The sequence below is a fragment of the Simochromis diagramma genome, unplaced genomic scaffold, assembly GCF_900408965.1.
Source record: "Simochromis diagramma unplaced genomic scaffold, fSimDia1.1 OVJJ01000176.1, whole genome shotgun sequence".
NCBI classification, from domain to species: domain Eukaryota; kingdom Metazoa; phylum Chordata; class Actinopteri; order Cichliformes; family Cichlidae; genus Simochromis; species Simochromis diagramma.
In genome coordinates, this window is record NW_024386892.1 from 4984926 (window position 1) to 5005004 (window position 20079).

Below are 20079 nucleotides of genomic sequence, written 5' to 3' on the forward strand. Positions count from 1 at the left end.
AATTAAAACTTGACATGAATATTTCAAGGAGAAGTAGGTCTAAAAGATTGGCTAATTTAAAGTGGAATAAAATATTAATATATAAATTTTTTATAGCACTTTTTTGGGCGTGGTCGATTAGGACCGATAGTGTGTGCATTTTATGAAATGCGCTCCTGCAAAAAAAATAAAAGTGGATCGAAATGAATGTTGGTGCCAATCTTTGGTCCATCTAAAGGCCTAATTATAATAACAAACAAATATTACTTCAAATGTTTTTTTTGGAAAATATTTAGTTTTTTTGTTTTTTGGGGCTAAAAAAAACAGGGCACTCATGTAATAAAACTGGGATTTAAAGGGTTAAAACAATGAAAATATAATTAAAACTTGACATGGATATTTTAAGCAGAAGTAGTTTTAAAAGATTTACTAATTTAAAGTAGAAAAAAATATTGATATATAACATTTTTAGAGCACTTTTGGGGCGGGACAATTTTTGGTCCCGAGGTTCACGAAAGGATGGGATTTTGAGGTTCTACCAAGGGTTAAGGTTGGACATTGTCTATTCTTCAGCCCTGGGCACAAGTTCTCGCCACGAATTCAGTGCCACGCATATCCGGGGCTTCATGGCGCTTGGTCCTGCCACAGGGGCAGCAATTGACAACACACCTCCACCTTTATCACACTGGACCAAGGACAACCTACAGGTTCTGCAAGTCCAACGGCTCTTCTCCCTCACATGCAACATGGAATGTGAGCTGCCAGTACTTGGCCCTTCACTCGTTCTCCTCTTGCTGCAAAATATTTTCTGTAGGAATGAAAAGATCCCTCTTGCTGAGCTCCAAGCAACTAAATGCCCTGAGACTTTGAAGGGACACATCAACCTATCATCATTAGTTGAGAACCTCGCTACAAGGGAGTCCTTTACAAATCCATTCACCTTTTCCAGGGCCAGGAAGCTCATCGAAGAGTCCGGCAAAGATGTTTCAGAGTGCCTGAAGGCTGGCTTCCTGGAAATGAAGCTGAGGTGGTTTCCTGACCTTAAATTTCGGGATCTCAGAGGAACGCGCCAGGCAACTTGGAACTTTGTGGACTTTGTAGAAGTCCACAATGACGACAAAGAGCCTTCAATTGAGGCACGTTCGTCAGCCTTGGTAGGAGACATAGCCATGGAAATGGAGCGCCGCTCGATTTGCTATGCTCGCAATCTGGAAAAGTACCGCGAACATGGCATGCCATGGTTGATCCACGTCCTGAAACGGGTTCCAGGAACAATTGATGCCTCTACTCATAAGAAGATCCTTGTCCTCGTCAGTTCAGTAGGTCTCCTCATGAACCGTGATTTTGTATGCTACGACAAGATCAAGGATCTGCTAATGGAGCTCAAGGTCAGCCAAGCGGACCTTCAGAAGTGGAAGATCATGTTGACATCTGTTTGTGACAGAACCTTTGGATTCACTTTGTACAAGCTGCACTATGACATTCCATACCGGATGGTGCACCATCCAGTAACTTCAAAGAAGAAGCCTCCAACACTCCTACTGGAACAGGATCCCGTGGAAGTTCCCGTCGAGCTAGAGGATGAAGAACCTGACACTGTGATTACAAGAGCTGTGTTCATGCCAGCCAATGTCAGTAGGCAGTGGTCAGAAGAGGAGCTGTCGTTTGTGAAGACGGACCCTTCAGTCAGGGTCAAAGATATATACCGTCAGTATGTGCAAGGCTGCAGGCATGGGCGCCCGGTCATGATGCTGGGAGATTTTGTGACAGTGCATGGTTTACCTGCGTGTGCTGAGTGCTCCCTAAAGGTCCCAGGAGGAGGAGGAGATGAGGAGGCAGCGGTCGGCTGGCTTTGGGCTGGGTTTTTGTGTGTGTGTTTCCTTTAGGGAAAAGATGTTCACATTGCTGATCTCTATATCGTGGCCACCGGGAAGGATCCACAAGTCAACCTGCTTCGTTGCTTGCCGGTACGTTTTTGTTGATTTTTCTCCTCTGTGTGTATTTTTACTCATTTGTACCAATACCTGTAGGAAAACTTTAGGTCCAAGGACATCCTGCTTTTTCCAGCTTGAAGCAGGCAGGCAGGTGAAGCTGACCATTATCTGCTCTGTGTGAGTGCCCTTTGTCTTTCTTGCTCTGTGTTTTTTCATCTCATAGAAAATAATGGAGGTTGTCATGTCGTCTTTTCATGGATGATGATAACATGTCCATTTCAGGCTATATTGGTAACAGAGAGACAGATACTGTTTCTGGACTCACTTCGCCCTGATGGTTTTGGAGATGATCTCTACCAAGCCATATTTAGGTTGACACTAAAGAAATGACAAGTTTTTCTGGCCTTGTTCAATGGCCAAGTGCGTTCTTTGGCAAGATCATCTAAAAGCAGCCTCGTTCTTAGGCTACTTCATGATAGGGATGCACAGATACTGGTTCCAGGCCCATACGGTTCAAATGGAATCTTATCCATATCTTTTGTTATGGATAACAAAGGGACTTTTATCATCACAGCACAAGGGGAGGTGGTGGAGTATTTGTGGTTGCATTAGAATGTACATAGCTATGAGTTTTCAAATAACTCATTACTGCTTGTATTTTTATACTTAAAATGATCATTTTTGTTTTTGCTGTCAAACAGACACTTAATTCTGTTGTTATTAACCACAATTTAGAAAAATAAATATTTTCCTCAAACCGTTTCTGGTATTTATGCAGCCCATTTGCATTGTGTCTACATGCACTTGTATTGTAAATGCTAGATTCTAATGAACAGTCTCTACTTGATAAAAACAAATATAGCAAATATAATTTGTATACCTGAAACTGGCAAATTTTTCATTGAAGTTGTTGTCGCTAAAGCATACAACTAAGTTACAAAATGTACTGTTTACAGAAGGATTTTCTACAAGCAGTTTCATAATCACAGTATATGAAAAGCATCATAATAACCGATACAGATAAAACAGCTTCTGAGAAGATCAATGCCATGTGCAGAATACTTAACAATAACATAATCTAAACAGATGGCTGAAAAAATAAAAAAAAAACCTATCACAGATCACTACACTGACATTACATTTAAATTTACTTTTCAGTTTTCTGCTGTAAAGAAAGTGAAGTCAGGGAAACAACATGTTCCCCTTAAAAATCTCCAGCTAAAGGAGGTAAGTTCTATATTGAAAATAGTTAAACTAATGTGACAAATTTCACATTGCTGGTACAGAATGTACGAGGCTGTGGGCTTTTTTTTTTTTTTCCTTATTTACTGGACTTGTTATTATTTAATTAATAAATCTTTAATGCTGTCATGTTTGTGATTTCAGGATGGTTATACCATGACAGTCTGCCTCTGGAGGGAGGCAGCCGTTTACAATTTGAACGTGGGAGACCACATCAGCCTCTCCCACATGAAGTGGAGCCAGTCCTCGTATGGCTTACAGCTGCACAGCACAGCATTTACAAGGATTGAGGTATGAAGAAGCTAAACAAACGTTTAGAAATAGGTTTTCAGATTTGACATAATATTATATATCATCATTGTTGTGGCCACAACAGAAATGCCAAGCCAGCTGGAGGTTTTGCTGGAGAATGGACAAAGCCTGTACATTGACAGTGAGCTGTGGAGTCCCTTTGATAAGGAACTAGAGGAGGCAATAGTCAAAGTTAATGTTAAAATAAAGGGGAAGCAAATTGTGCAGATTCAAAAAAGTCAGTGTGGATAATTTGAACAAAATGTACAGTTCCTTTGTTCAAAAATGTGACCGATTGTATTTTATAAATGTCACGGTTTGCCGGGGCAAGCCGTGTGGAATTATTTAGGACCAGGACGCGGCAGCTCTGGTGCAGGTGAGTATTTATTAACGAAGGAAATACAAACAACAAAGGCACTGGGAACATGAAACTGGAACCTAAACTGGGTAAAACTAACAAACCAGAAACGAAGATGCAGGGAGGTCCGGGGAAATACACATGAAGAGATGCAGGGAGACCAGGGGAAACAACACAGACGAACCAGCAACTACTATGACAGAAGACGCAACTTAAATACACTCAGAGAACACAGGGAGATTACACACAGGTGAGGAACACAGCTGGGAGTGATTAACGTGAGGAGACTAGGGAGTCAAACTGAAAACACTCACATAAGACGCAGACCTTCACAATAAAACAGGAACTTACACAAACACAAAACGCTGGGTTAAAAGGACCCAGAATCATGACAATAAAAAGTATGAATTTTTTTTCCTATCAGTATTTATAATTTTTAATGACATTTTGTTAAGTTCTCTACTATAGTTAACAGTATTTTCCAATGTTAAGTATTTATATATTAAAAATTCTACATAATAATCTTATATTTGTGTTTGTTTTTAATTTTTTTAGAACACTGGAAGTCTATAAAATGTTTTTCTTAAAAAAAGAAGAATAACAGAACTGATCAAGGCTTAATGTTGAATTTTGTAGATAATAAAGGGGGCAGGTCTATAAACAATATTTGATTTGTACCTTTTGAAAAAGCCAACAGATTCCTTTCATTATTGATTTTAACATTCCTGATCTTTTAATTTTTAATTCAAATAATTGTGGTAGGGCAAAAAACAGTGCAGGATACTGAAAAATGTTTAAATAGTTAGGAATATTTAGAATAATTAGCAAAATGCAGACTTTGTATCGTACCTGTGCATTAAAAAGTAGACATGTAGTAGACTGTTTCTTCTAACTTTTTGCCTGTTTTCTTTCTTTTTTATTTTCATATGTTGTCTTTTCATTGTGTGATGGGATTTCCGGCTCTTTTTAGAAAACCGGCTCTTTCGGTTCGGCTCACTAAAAAGAGCCGGCTCTTTCGGCTCCCAACCGGCTTTTACGGTTGTTTTGTTGCTTTAATTAATTTATTATTAACAATAATATAAAATTGTGCACAAAAGGAATTACTAATGTACAAAAAAAAGTGGTTTTATTTATATATGTTTATATATAAATATATGCGGTGGCCCCTAGAGACAAAACACGTACAAACTTCAAGAAGCACATACAAACTCGTTGGTACTTGCTAGCTTGTGTAGCCACTAGGTAACAAAAGCGCAACACTGCCACTAGCATCCTGGAGCACTTCTGTTGTCTTTTGTACGTGTTTAGAGTTTTTATGTGCTTCGGAGTTTTTACGTGTTTTGGAGTTTGTAGGTGCTTCGGAGTTTGTACGTGTTTTTACGTGTTTTGGAGTTTGTACGTGATTTGAAGTTTGTATGTGCTTCGTCTCTAGGGGCCACCGTAAATATACTTTTATTTATTCACTCCACATAAAATGTAATAAATAAATCATATAATACAAAAATCAACTATTCACATTTCAACTTTTAACTATTTAAATTTTCAGCTTTTTCCTTTTACATATTTAAAGTGAAACAACACAAAACACTGCAAACCACAACACAATTAAATATAAATTATAATATGAAAACAAAAAGAACATGCATATTCTCTGTCATATGGACCTGCATGAATAAACTTTCTGAATCCTTTATCATCTGCAACTGAAAATAGTTGTGGATGATCACTATACCTTTCTAATGTGACATTGTTGTCCCTGGCTCTTTCTCTGTCTCTCCCTCCTGCTCTGTTCCTGTGCTACTGCGAGTGTAACTACCGCCCCTCCCCCCTCTTCCCAGCGTAAAGCACAAGGCTCGCATGCGGAGTGAAAAAAAGTGCGAGAGAGAGGGTGAGAGAAAGAATGTTTATATGTTCTCTCTCTCTTGCTCTCTCTCTCTCTCTCTCTCTCTCTCTCTCTCTATATATATATATATATATATATATATATATATATATTAGGGGTGCAACGATACACAAAATTCACGGTTCGGTTCGGTTCGATACTTTGGTGTCACGGTTCGATATTTTTTCGATACAAAAAAAATGTTCATGCATTTTTAATTTGTCATTTATTAAAATTATAAATATATATTTTAACTCAAAAGTACAGTTTTTAAATTTAACCCTAACCCTTGTGCCTGTTTTTTATTTTGACAGCGAATGCGCACCTGCGGACCACTTATGTGCAGCCCTGGTTATTTAGCTCATCATATTGCAGCCACAGAAATTCTTTTGTCCATGAAACCATAAAGCTGCACTTTCTTTTTGCCTTATAGTCTGATTTGTCATAACTTCTCCGTTTTGTGGTAAGCTTTTCTTTGGCTGTCACTTCTTCACCCTCACCTGTCTTATTTGGCTCAGCAGAACTGAAATGCTTTTACACGCTCACTCACATAAGCTCAGCGATTCTCTGCGCGATCAACCTCTCACATGTTTAAGCTTGCTGCGGGAGATTTCACTTGTCATGTTTGCATAGTAAGCTAACGATTAATAAGACGATGTCAGAGGAATTGGTGCACAAATTATCATCACTCACAGATCAGTGCTGTCGCTCTCTATACACAGTTCGCACGATTGCAAAGTGAAAGCAAAAAAACAAGCGCAAATTCAAACGCGACTTCAATATGTCACATATTGACAGTGGCTCACTGATGCCAATGACATAATTACCCAGCTACATTTCTGAAAGAATGCAAAAGCATTGACATATATTTTTCCTACAATAGCCCGACGGGCAGGGAAGAGATAGATTTTGGTAGCCCGACTGAAAAAATCGCTAGCTCCGGGACGTCGGGCTAGCGATATTGCAAGCCCTGTATCTGATTGAGGAATCACTCATCTTTGGAAAAGAGAGTTTATTACAGAGAAATGGCTCTTTCCAAAATAAAAGCTATACTATCCGCTTCTTCTGGGCTATATTCTCAGCAGCATAAGGAGAATCATGTGCTAACAGCTGTCTAAATGACTCGGCTAAAGTTAGTAGCATGCTTGCTTTTTTTTGTCTGCTTCCACTTGTCTTTGCACTAGGATGATGTCGGCGTAAATGTGCAGTCATATTCGTTGTGTTCCCACTAGTGCTTTCAGGTTAATCTCGTTGAAATGACCTTAACGCCACAACACGGCAAATCTCCGTTAACGAGCTACCGCCGATCGCTCCGTGCATGGGGCTAGACGGCAAACACGTTAACGAGCTAACTGCGCTAACACACTAGTTCACACCAATGTAATTGAGCATTGCATGGCACATCCAACATACTGTTTTACTTTAGTCCATGACTCGCTTACCTTCAGGGTCATACGTCACATGAAAACCAAAATAATTCCAAACGCCAGATATGAATGTTGCAAGTAGAGCTTAACTTCTGTCTCGCTAGCTTGCCCTGCGCTCTTCCTTCTGACTATGCTGTCTGTGTTGAGCGCTCAGTGGATCTGCGCTCGACAGTGCAGCCTAGGCGGAGTAGTCGAACACAGATTCACTGAGCGCTCAACACAGACAGCATCGTCAGAAGGAAAATTGATCAAATAAATTACAAATGTTGTATTGTTCGATACATATGCGTACCGAACCGAAAGCACTGTATCGAACGGTTCAATATCGATACGAATATCGTTGCACCCCTAATATATATATATATATATATATATATATATATATATATATATATATATATATATATGTGTGTGTGTATGTGTGTGTGTGTGTGTATATCATATATTTTTTTAGTATATTTTCATATATTTTCTGTGTTTGTGAAGAAGTAAGCTCAGGTGTGTTTAGTTTTAAACTCTGCAGAGGGAACTGCGATGTAGCCGTTGTCAAGGTGATTGTTGTGGATAGGCGTAGCTTTGGGTCACGTGGTGTCAGTAATAGTGATTGCTATATCACCTGTTCACGGCCCGAGGGAAATTTTGTGAATGAGTGGGTGATGGGGGAAGTCGACTTTTGCTGACCGCTCAAGCTTAGAATGTTTTTGTTCACTGTTTTCTACGGATTTTAAGGATTTAACAACAAATAAAGGAGTTTTAACTTGGAACTTTGACTAACGTTTTAAACAGCGGGCGCGTCAACATTATTCCCCTATTCAGCTGCTCGGCGACTCAAAGGCTTGACAGTCGCCAATAGTGATCATTGGTTCTTATGCAGACAGGGAGGGCGGCAGATTTTCATACCATAACTTTAACCTTTCACATGCTCACTGTGGTGGTCTGAGCTGAATTTGTTGGGACATCTCAACCCGTTGAGATGTCCCAACCAATGATCACCTTGACAACGGCTACATCGCAGTTCCCTCTGCAGAGTTTAAAACTAAACACACCTGAGCTTACTTCTTCACAAACACAGAAGCAAACATGGACCCAGACCTGAAACACGAGTCTGAAGAGAAAAACGGGGCTGAGGACGCTAAAGCCAGTCATGAAGTGGCCACCATCCGGCGAATCTACAGGTTAGAGGCGTTGGAAAAGCTACGTGAAGATGTGACGAGCATCATTGAACATTTCATGGAGGATGGCTTTCTGGAGAGCGATGGAGACACGACAGAAAGTGACGGAGATGCGAGAGAAAGTGACGGAGACCCGAGAGAAAGTGACGGAGTGGAAGGCATCTCAGTGTTGCAGTACTCTGGGTTGAACTGCAGAGATTTCCACTGTGGTACAATTGTACCAAAAAAGTGGTCACTTAAGGACTTCCATGTTTCCACTGAGGTGTAACTGTGTGCAGTTGTCATGTTTAAGTTTGTATTAATATTTCTCTGAGTCTGAAATGTAGAAGTGGAAATAAATTGTTGGGTGGTTGGAGTTGTGGTTGGCATGTGTGCTCTTTGTAAACTAAATGCTTGGGATTCTGGATGGTCCCTGTATAAGGGTTTAAGCCCCGCCCACGTTTGGCTGATGTCATCCACTTTTCTCTGAAGTTGAACCTTCAATGGCTTGGGGGCGGAGTTTAAGATAATCTCTGACACAGCTGCATGACATTTAAATGGCATAAACTATTAATTTAAATTACGCACTGTAAATTTTGTTCTTAAACCAGACTAGTTAATAATAATTTCACCACATAATATTGTCAAATTATTTTTTGTTTTCTTAAATAAATACATAATTCAAAGACAAGTTAGGTGATTTTTCGTTGTATATCTGTTAGGATGCCTGGGTCGTTGACCCAGGGTTTTGAGTTTATATATTATTTATCATTTCTATTCTTTGGTTTCTTTGTTAGAGTTCTGTTTTATGGTTTATGTCTCTGTGCATCCTTAGTTGCTGTCTCCCCTGTCTGCGATATCCCCGTGTCCTGTCTGTGTCTGTCCTGGTCCCACGTCTCTGTTCTCTCTGTTGCAGTGCCTGCGTGTGAGTCTGTGTCTTTAGTTCAGTATGTGTTATGTTTCCTGTTTTATTTTGAAGGTCCATGTCTGATGTTAATGTATCTGGTTTCGCTTCCCCTTGTCTCGTTAGGCCTGATTTGCCCCAGCTGTGTTTCCCTCCTGTTACCCATTCCCTGATTGCTCCCTCTGTGTATTTAAGCCCTGTGTTTCTCTGTGTCTGTGTTGTGAGACAACTCCCAGCTCAGCTTCTCTCATCCAATCAGAGTCCAGTCCAGATATCAAAAAGCACCTTTACATGGTTCACTGCTGTGGATTTAAATACAAGACAAATCCAGGACAATTTAGATTGTTTTTTTCTTTTTTATTTGCTGTTTTGAACACAAACACGACCAAAGCGTGCTCGGTGAGTTGGTGGAGATCACTCTTCCCCAGCCTGCTGGAGCCTCCTTCCCAGTGCTCTCAGTGTTCTCCTCAGTGGTATGCGCAATAACCCTCTCGCAGGTGCGTCCTCGGCACTCTCCGTTTGGGTTCCTTGTTCCCTCCACAGACCCTGACGGTCATGGCTGACTGTGCGTTTTCTGTCCTGCGGCATCTGAGGTCTGATCTCAGGATCGGATTCCTGTTCTCGCTCTTCAGACGCTGAAGGTTTCCCCTCGGGAGCAACTGTTTGCTTTCCTTCACTAAGAGTCACGACTTCCCTTGCAGGATAAACAGATGATGCCACAGGTTCCTCCTCAGGGAAAGTTTGATCCAGCAGCATTTCGGATGAAAGACATGTTGAAACTTTGTTCCATGTTAGTGGACGCAATGGACACAATGGACACAACTGTGGAGAAGGGAGATCCAGTGTCCACGCAGACTGATGAGGCCTGTCTTCACTCAGTGGACACAGAGTCCCCTGAGAAAACAGAAGAAACCCGAGCAAAAGACAGCATCCTGAAAGAAAGTTCTGTAGATGACCACGGTGATAAAGAAGAAACAGAAACTCCAGGACTGGAGGATTCTTCCGACTCAAAAAACCTCAAGCTGCATTTATTGGTTTTAGTGATTCATCTGAGGAAGAAGCGTCTGTGTCATCCCAGATGTTTATGCTCATTTATGCTGTGTGGTCTGGCTACCGGCTTATGTAAGTTTATTTGGATTTTTGCTACGTTTTGCAATCCAGCAATAAAACTGAGTTTTGAAGTACACTTTTGCCTCTGAGCGTCTGCACTTTGGGTCCTCCTTACCACCACTCCTGCCTGCACACAACCTGCACCTGACAATATCAAGTTACAGTTGGACATTTTAGGTGTTCCCTACATTTTAATGTAGGCATCAGGAAATAGATATCTTTTATTTTTCTTCTTTTTATTCAGATTCAAGCTGAGTATGATTAAAAGTTGTTTTTTTTTTTTTTTTACTTAGACTGAAGTTTGTATTCCTATCTACTGATATTAATTCATTGTTATCTTAATATAGCTCAAGGTGGGGTGCATGCATACCTATATGGAAACGATATATATATAAATCTTATAAAGTTTGTATCTGTCTTGTGTGAAACTTGTATGAAAAGCATACAAGAGTGAAAGCAGATATAAGATCCCTTGAAAAATGATATACCGTATTTACCGCACTATAAGGCGCACGTAAAATCCTTAAATCTTCACAAAAATCGACAGTGCGCCTTATAATCTGGTGCGCCTTATGTATGAATTTTGGTTTGTGCTTACTGACCTCGAACCGGTTTTATGTGGCACACTATGCTCAAAAATCTGTCAAAAAAAGATTTTTAGTGCCACTTTTTGGAGCATTACGGTTACCGTTGCCAGGAGCCTCGCGGAGTAATACGTACTGTGCTTCAACACAACATTACCATGTTGTGTGTGTGTATAACGACTCCAAAATGGCACCCGCGAAGAGACACGCTTACGAAGCTGATTTTAAACTTCGAGCAATTAGTTACGCAGAAGAGAATGGAAATAGAGCAGCTGCCAGACAATTCAGCATTAATGAGTCCATGGTGCGCAAGTGGAGGAAGCAAAAAGATGACCTAAAACAAGTAAAGAAGACCAAAAGGAGTTTCCGAGGGAACAAGGCGCGATGGCCGCAGTTAGAGGACAAAATTGAACAGTGGGTTATTGAACAGAGAACAGCAGGTAGAAGTGTCTCTACAATCTCTATTCGACTCAAGGCAACAGCGGTAGCACGTGACATGCAGACCAACGACTTTCGAGGGGGACATTCTTGGTGCTTCCGTTTTATGAAAAGGCATAATCTCTCAATCCGCACAAGAACTACTGTCTCACAGCAACTGCCAAACGATTACAAAGAAAAGTTGGCCATTTTCCGCACGTACTGCCAGAATAAGATCACTGAAAAGAAGACCCGGCCAGAACACATCACTAACATGGACGAGGTCCCCCTCACCTTTGACATCCCCGTGAACCGTACTGTCGAGAAAACAGGGACCAGTACGGTATCTATACGCACCACAGGGAACGAGAAGTCGTCCTTCACTGTAGTTCTGGGCTGCCAAGCTAATGGCCAGAAACTACCACCCATGGTCATTTTCAAGAGGAAGACTTTGCCAAAAGAAAAGTTTCCGGCCGGCGTCATCGTCAAGGCTAACTCAAAGGGCTGGATGGACGAAGAGAAAATGAGCGAGTGGCTGAGGGAAGTTTATGTCAAGAGACCAGATGGCTTTTTCCACAAATCTCCGTCTCTTTTGATCTACGACTCCATGCGCGGCCATCTCACCGAGGCTGTCAAAACCCAAGTGAAGCAAACTAATTCGGAGCTTGCAGTCATTCCGGGTGGATTAACCAAAGAACTCCAACCACTAGATATTGGTATCAACAGGTCGTTCAAAGTTAAATTACAAGCTGCGTGGGAGCATTGGATGACAGAAGGCGAACACACATTCACCAAGACAGGGAGGCAACGCCGAGCGAGTTACGCCACTATCTGCCAATGGATCGTGGCTGCTTGGGCTAAGGTATCAGTCTCAAGTGTCGTCCGAGCTTTCACGAAGGCTGGAATAATCACTGAACAGCTAAGTAACAGCAACGAGACTGATTCGGATAATGATGAGAGGGATCCGGGCATGCTTGATGCCGAAATTGCCCAGCTGTTTAACTCAGACACTGAAGGTGAAGAGTTTGATGGATTTGTGGAAGTTGAATGAACTGGAAATGTAAGTGTATTGTTCAATATTCGATGTTTAACAGCTTAACAATGTTAATAGTTACTGTGAATGAGTTGGTTAAATTTTAACTCATCCGATTGTTTTATTCTGCTGAATGCACTTTAAACGCCTTTTAATCCGGTGTGAGAGGGATCCGGGCATGTGTAACCAACTTTAAGGTATAAAGGTGAATTACAGCGCAATAATTACTTGGGCTCGTAATAAGACCCTGGCCAGAATCAGAAGACACCAAACTCGTATGGAGCCAAAGTATTGAGCAGCAATAATGACCTGGACACAATGTTAACTTTTGAGTAGCCACTCTTGTATTGTTACAAAGTATAACAGGTATTTGTCCAATTTATACAGATAAAGTATAAAATAAAATAAATAGTGTGCACACTCAAACAAAATAAAAGTACTCGTTGGGGCCCTTTAAGAATTTAGAATTAAGTTGGCGATAGCCAACTTCAAAGGTCCTTGTGAGTGTAACTGGAATGTATGAGTGTGTGGTGTGTATCTTCTTTGGGGTAGATCGTCCTCAAAGTGGTTGGCTCGCCATCTATCACAACCAGAATATCGTCCTGGTCCTTGGACTTTTCCGTCCTCTCCAAAAAACCTGACCTATAATCCAGGTCATAAAATGTACATTCTAATCAGTCTGTTTCAGATGCATTGTTTAAGGTTAAAATACAAAATCAAAATATTGCATCACCTCATATTCATTGCATCAACATCTTAAATCTTATCAAATCTCACAGTTCTGTTGTACAACATTCAATTTTCAAGCATATCAAATATGAGAACTAAACATCTAAGTTGCTCAAATATTTCTCCATTAATGTAAACATTAATTAAACAATACTTATGGTAAGTAACCATTGACACTCAAAATACAATACACCATAACAAATTCAGAACTATGTGCAAATAAGCAACAAAATATACATGTGAGTTCAGTTCAGAGGCATTAAAGCAGTGTGCTTAATTTCTCCACACTATAGGCCTATTCGTGAGAGAGAAATGCACTAAAAATTACCCTCTAGATTACTTTAAACTCACAGTGAACTGACAAAAATTAGCTTTAGAGCAGCTAAGAACATGTTGCTCACCGTTGCTCTGTTTCACAAAAGCCCAACACACACTGGCGTTGGAATTGCAGCAGCTCTCCGGATGAAAGGTGAGTGGTTAGCCTGTGAGACACCGAGCTAGCATTAGCATGATCGCGACGGTAAGTCTCTACAAGTTTTTTTTCCATCAGAATAACACTCGTCTTACCGACGTTGCCTCTCTCCTTCATCCAGCCACTCGACTCCGGACTTCCAGCAGGTAAGTACGCTGGCTTTCCTTCCTCTCAATCCTGAGTTTTTCCTCTCTTTTGTCCGTGGATTTCTCGGTTTGAGTAGTAGATGCCTCCACTCCTCTTGCTGAGATGAGAAAAACCCGGGAGCACCATGCACCTCCTCCTCACTTCCTGGCTGACAGGGTCAATGCGGCCTGGGTAGGCTCTGATTGGTTGCTGAGCTAGGTGCCCTCACGTGGGGTGAACTGAGAGGTGCATTCAATGGTCATAGGAAATACGACGCTTGTTGATGTGGACAGTTAATATAAAGAGAATAACTGTGATTTTTTTCATCTGGGCTACACCCTCCCCTCCTGAACTCATGCACGTCCCTGTGCATGGTAGACAGTTAAATGATGATTATTTGACGGGTCAAGGAAGAGGGCGAAACAGGCTCTTCACCATCACTGATGACATCGGCCCAAGCTGAAGACAGTCCTTGCAAGAATGATTTTGCTGCAGTGATCAGAGGATTGCCTAGCTCCGTATAGTCAAGCCGTCGTGGCGGACGACGGTTTCTCTCAGATCTCCTTACAGAATCATTTGTATCCATGTTTTCCCCTGTATCCACTGGGACTATCTCCTCCACTCTCTCCTCAGAATTCGCACCTCTGGTGCCAGCCTCCTGAAATGGAAGTTGCCTTTCTTGGACGTCTGGGTCATCAACAGGTGAGTCATTTTCAGTTAAGGTTATTTCATCCACTTGTTCGGTCGGTGTGACTCCATTGGTAGATAAGTACTCAGTATCATCTGTAGTACTGTTAGGCATATCAGGTATGTTGCCAAAATCAGATTGGCTGTCAAAAACAGGTGGGTTGTCAATATCAGGAACATTTACAGGACTTTCACTCACTGTGTGGACAGGGGAACTCAACCAAACAGGAATGAGCAAATCATTTTCTTCGTCTGAGGAGTTCTCTTCCTCTAGCGCTGGATTTGCACGGGTTCTTGGCCTGCGTGACACTGGCTTCTGTACATGCTCACTGCTTTCCTCCACAGGTAGGTAGCCACATGGTAGCAACAGATCCCGGTGTAGTGTTCTTAGGGGACCATCTTTGTTTTCAGGCTTAACTGTATATACTGGGAGGTTGCCTGCCCTTCTCACCACTACATGCACAGTGTGTTCCCACTTGTCTGAAATCTTATGTTTGCCCCGGATACGGACATTCCTGACCAATACCCGATCTCCAGCTTCCAAGTCTGAGGCAGTTACATGTCTGTCAAACCTCATTTTGTTCTTGTGAGCCATCTTTGCAGCCTTGTCCATAGCTAACTTGTAGCTTTCTTTGAGACGTGACTTGAGTTTTTGCACATATTCAGAGTGAGATGAGTGTTGTTCCTCTTGTACTGGCAGGTTGAATGCAAGGTCAACTGGCAACCGAGGTTGGCGTCCGAACATCAGTTCGTACGGGGTGAAACCAGTCACTTCATTCCTGGTGCAGTTATAAGCGTGAACCAGGGGTCTTACATGGTCACGCCAACAGGACTTATCTTGATCACGGAGAGTGCCCAACATATCAAGCAAGGTACGATTAAATCGTTCCACAGGATTGCCCCTAGGATGGTATGGGGTTGTCCTCACCTTGTGGATACCAGCCACCTGACAGAGTTCCTTGATCGTGCGGGACTCGAAATCTGGACCCTGGTCACTATGCAATTTTTCTGGGATGCCATAGTGTACCATAAAGTTCTCCCACAGACACCTTGCCACTGTGCGGGCCTTTTGATTAGGTGTTGGGATAGCAACTGCAAATTTAGTGAAGTGGTCCGTGATCACCAATATATCCTTGGTTCCACTCCTGTCAGCTTCCAGGGACAAGAAGTCCATGCACAAGAGTTCAAGAGGTCGTGTCGTATTAATGTTGACCAAGGGGGCCGCTCTTTCAGGCCGTGCCTTCCTCCGCACGCACCTGCCACACGTCTTCACTTTCCTTTCCACGTCCAAAGCCATCCTTGGCCAATAAAATCTTGACCTTACAAGGTCCAGTGTACGGTCGACTCCCATGTGACCCATATGGTCATGCAGGCTGGTGAGAACTGTGTTGCGAAGCTCAGCTGGAAGTACAAGCTGGTAGGTTTTCTGGGACCCCTCTTGGCGTCGCCGATACAAGACATTGTTGCGGAGCTCAAGACGGTTAAGCTCTCGGAGGAGCAGTGGAAGCTCAGGGAGCTGTGTGCGCACGGTTGGAGGTGGTGTGTCCCCATATTCGATCTGAGAAATAACATGCTTTATACACTGATCGGCTCTTTGCTCATCTGCCAGCTCTGCCTCAGTTAGATGGGGAATGGTTGGCAGACCTCCAAACTGTTCCTCTTGCCCATAGCTATCAGGTACAGCACTAGGAGACACAGCAAGCACCTCCACCAAGGCAACACAATCTGCATCTGCCTCTCTTTCATTGTCAGGACTGACGCTGTAGGTGAACTGCCTCTCACAGATTGCTTTCACCACAGACTGATTTACGGCATTGATGTTGTCTGGATCACAAAGGTGATCTTGAGTGAACTGTTGTATGCGTTCAATCTCTTTTTGTGATTTCAGATCGTCCGCTAGCCCTCCGTGTGGTCTGCGTGATAATCCATCCGCATCTCCATTCTGCTTCCCTGGGCGATAGAGGAGTTTGAAAGAGAATGTGGACAGTGCTGCTAGCCACCTATAGCTAGTTGCGTCAAGTTTTGCTGAAGTCAGAATGTAAGTCAGCGGATTACTATCCATTACAACGGTGAAGTGGTTGCCGTAGAGATAGTCGCTGAACTTTTCTGTAACTGACCACTTCAGCGCCAGAAACTCCAACTTGTGCGCTGGATAGCGATTTTCGCTCCGTGACAGCCCTCTACTTGCATAGCCTATGACTCTAAGTTGTCCCTCTTGCTCCTGATACAATACAGCACCAAGCCCGGTGGTACTGGCGTCGGTGTGCAGTATATAGGGTTTCTGGGGGTCAGCGAAGGCAAGTACAGGGGCAGTGGTGAGACTTTGGATGACTGACTCGAAGGCTTCCTGGCAAGCTGGCGTCCAGCGACCTCCGAAAGGGTCTTTTGGGTCATGGTACTGATGTGCACTTTGTCTTGCGTTTACTTTTGATTTCTTGTGGCTAGGTGGGTACCCCGAAGTTAAGTTGTGGAGAGGTTTCACAATGCTGGAATACCCCTTAACGAACCTTCTATAATACCCAGCAAAACCAAGGAACGACTTTAACTCTCGCAGGGTCTGTGGGACAGGCCATGTTTTAAGGGCCGAAATCTTCTCAGGGTCAGTCCGAACTCCATTTCTGGAGACCACATGTCCCAGATAACGGACTGAAGTCTGGAAGAAGACACATTTCTCTGGTGAGAGCTTTAACCCAAACTCTTTTAGACGAGTGAGCACTTTCATGAGTCTTTCTTCGTGTTCCTCAAGGGTTCGGGAGAATACTATCACGTCATCAAGAAAGACCAATGCATCCTTCAAATGCATATCCCCCATGCACCGCTCCATTAACCGCTGGAACGTGCTGGGGGCGTTCGTTACACCCTGAGGCATTCTGTTGAACTCCCAGAAGCCGAGAGGGCACACAAAGGCCGTCTTCGGTTTGTCTGCTTCTTCGACCTCGATCTGGTAGTACCCTGATTTTAGATCAAGAACAGAGAACCACTGTGAACCATTGAGGGCTGAGAATGTGTCCTCTAGCTTCGGAAGGCTGTACGCATCTTTTATAGTCTGAAGGTTTAGACGCCTATAATCGATGCACAACCGGACTTGGCCGTTCTTTTTCCGGACTACCACTATGGGTGACGCAAATGGGGACTCTGACTCTCTAATAACTCCTGCATCAAGGAGTTCCTGAATGTGCTTCCGGACAGCCTCAATGTCCCGTGGGTGGATTGGCCGGGCACGTAGTTTGAAAGGCGTGCCGTCCGAAAGTTTTATATGATGTCGCACCTGGTCCGTCCGGCCAAAATCCAGGTCGTGCTGTGCAAACACCTCAGGCATGCCGCTGAGCTGCTGAGTGATGCGCTGTTTCCATTCCAATGGAACTGGGGAGTCACCAAAATTGAAGGTTATGGTGGGCTCTTGGAAAGACGAAGTCTCTGGAGTTCTCTGGGGTGGTTCTGACTGTTTGGTCTTGTTGTGTTCCTTTAATAGGATGGTCTGATAAGCACTAACCTCTGCAATAGTACACTTGGCAGGGATGACAATGTCGTGGTCAGACTCGTTGCTTATAACAACTGGCAACTTGTGGGGCCGCCGCTGGGGAAAGTCAACCAGACCGGCTTTAAGTAGCAGGCCACCGGGCAAGGGGGACGATGACGGGTACTCAATGACAACTGATTTTTCATCCTGAAGGCCCTTGCCAAGGGCGACTCCCTCCACCACTACAGTTGAACCAGCTGGAATGACTTGAGGCATCTTGCCTAGTAGCTTCACTACCCCCTGATGGGTGTCACTTGTCTGCTTCCGTCTCAACTCAATGATTTTGAAGACTACTTTGTAGCCATGTGGGAGGGCTTGACGATTGGCTAAGTCAGTCTCTGAGTAGATGTCGAACAGTACATCTAGGGTGTTTGTGCCTATGAGCATGAGGGATTGTGAAGTGTCAGGGACGATTAAAGCAAGTGTGTTTACATCTACTGGAACACCTATAAAGTCCTTTGGAAAAGTTATGGTCATTTCTATATAGCCAAAGTAAGGCACTAGCTGGCCATTAGCACCTTCCACTTCTAGGAGGTCATGTAGCGGCTTGATCTTTTGCTCTGAAAGGTGCTGCTGGTAAAATGACTCAGGAACAGTGGTAACCTGGGAGCCTGAGTCAAGAAGACAGTTGACTTCTTCACCTCTCACAGTCACTTGAGCTGTACTTCTGGCACCAATCAACTGTCTAGGGAGTTGGAAAGATTGGTTCTGCTCTGAATGGTTTAAGCCAGAACATGTTTGTGCTTTGACAGTCTTTGCTGGGGTACTTACTTTGTTAACCTCAGCTGTGATTTCGTCACCATTGTTTACGTCTGAGGGACGTTGTTGACTCTCCTCAGCTCCTGTTTGTCCCACAACAGGAACTGTTAGATGTTTAAAGGCGAATCTGTACAATCTCGCGCTTCCCACTGGCGTTGTTTCTCCTCCAACTTCTTCTTTTTTTCTGCTACTAGGTTGGGGTTAGCAAGGTCAACACAGCATGGAGCGATATGTCCATCTTCACCGCAGTTGAAACAATACCAGGGCTTGGGTCTGCCCCTTTGCCTCTTTGAAGTCTGTCTTTGCATACGTCCATCTACACCATGTGGCTTTGACATCTTACTCTGCGGCTTCCCTGCAGGGTCCTTGCTGTTTGCAAACTTTGTTTTTTTTCTGTGACATGAATGTAGTTAGTTGACTTTGCAGACTCGCCACCTGCTTTCGCAGATCCTCAATAGCAGCAATGCTACTCCCATGTTTCTCCTCTGGTTCACAGCCATGTGCACCCTGGAACTGTAACTGAGTTCTCTGCTTTGTGGTGCCAATGTGTTTTCTCATACGGCTAGTTTTTGCTTGCTGTCGATCTTCCTCAGAGCGAATCATTAACAACAGGTCTGAGAATTGGGGTGGGCTGCTCTTCTTTTGCTCAAGTTGCAGGGCGCTGAGTAGGTCGTTGTCCCAACATCCCCTGCAGAACTGTTTAAGTAGATGTTTGTCCACTTCTTCATATGCGACTCCCCCCCTCTTCGTGGCTCTGTTTAATGCTAGCTGTAGCCGGTGAAGGTAAGTGGATGACTTCTCACCTGGATCTTGAAGGGTGTTCAGGAATTGAGCGAAAAGTTCCTCGCCATCTTCTACAGTGCCAAAGGCTGAATCTAGAAACTGCAAATAAATCTCAGGTGGTGACTCAGGCCGCAAACTCTTAACTATATCAGCTGCTGGTGGGAGCAGGCTCTCATGGATCTTTCTGGATATTTGCAGGGGGGACATGCTGGGATCATTTTGGAGCAGTTCAATTTGTGTGCGCCATGTGTCATAATCAGTTTCGTTGTTAGGTCTGGGAACCTTACCGGAGAAGGAACGGAGTCTCACCTGGGACTGGATGTGTGGGACAACACCTTGCCTTCGTACGATATGCTCTACCACAACCTTCTGAATGTCAGGTGGGTTCAAGTCACTTACTGAGAGGGACGCTGCTCTCCTTCCATTAGTGAGGGGAACATCATCAGTGGCACCAGTATCACTTGGTGTAACATCTGAATGTGAGGTGTGACACTGTCGCTCTTTAGAAGCGGGCGGAGATACAACAGTGGTCTCGACATACGTGGGAGAAGGTTCTTCAGTGGTAGGTCGCATGGCTTCAACATCCTCCCCAATCTGACACATCATCTCCTTCAGCACCTCACCGTAGTCTTTGCCACTCAGCTCGGCTAGTTCCTTGAGTTCAGCCAAGTAGGTCTTTGTAACATTACTC

General features: G+C 43.3%; 1 protein-coding gene across 1 annotated transcript; it reads left to right on the forward strand.

The window, feature by feature from the left end:
• The first annotated feature begins 377 nt into the window (after positions 1 to 377).
• Positions 378 to 2747, forward strand: LOC120734763. Its single transcript, XM_040033720.1, has 2 exons — positions 378 to 1946; positions 2010 to 2747. Exon 1 carries the CDS (start codon positions 606 to 608, stop codon positions 1863 to 1865), a length of 1260 nt encoding a protein of 419 aa, XP_039889654.1. The 5' UTR covers positions 378 to 605; the 3' UTR covers positions 1866 to 1946; positions 2010 to 2747.
• Positions 2748 to 20079: the final 17332 nt, after the last annotated feature.

Excerpts from the sequence above, each read along its gene's own strand:
- LOC120734763 (XM_040033720.1), top strand. The coding sequence starts at position 606 with ATGGCGCTTGGTCCTGCCACAGGGGCAGCAATTGACAACACACCTCCA.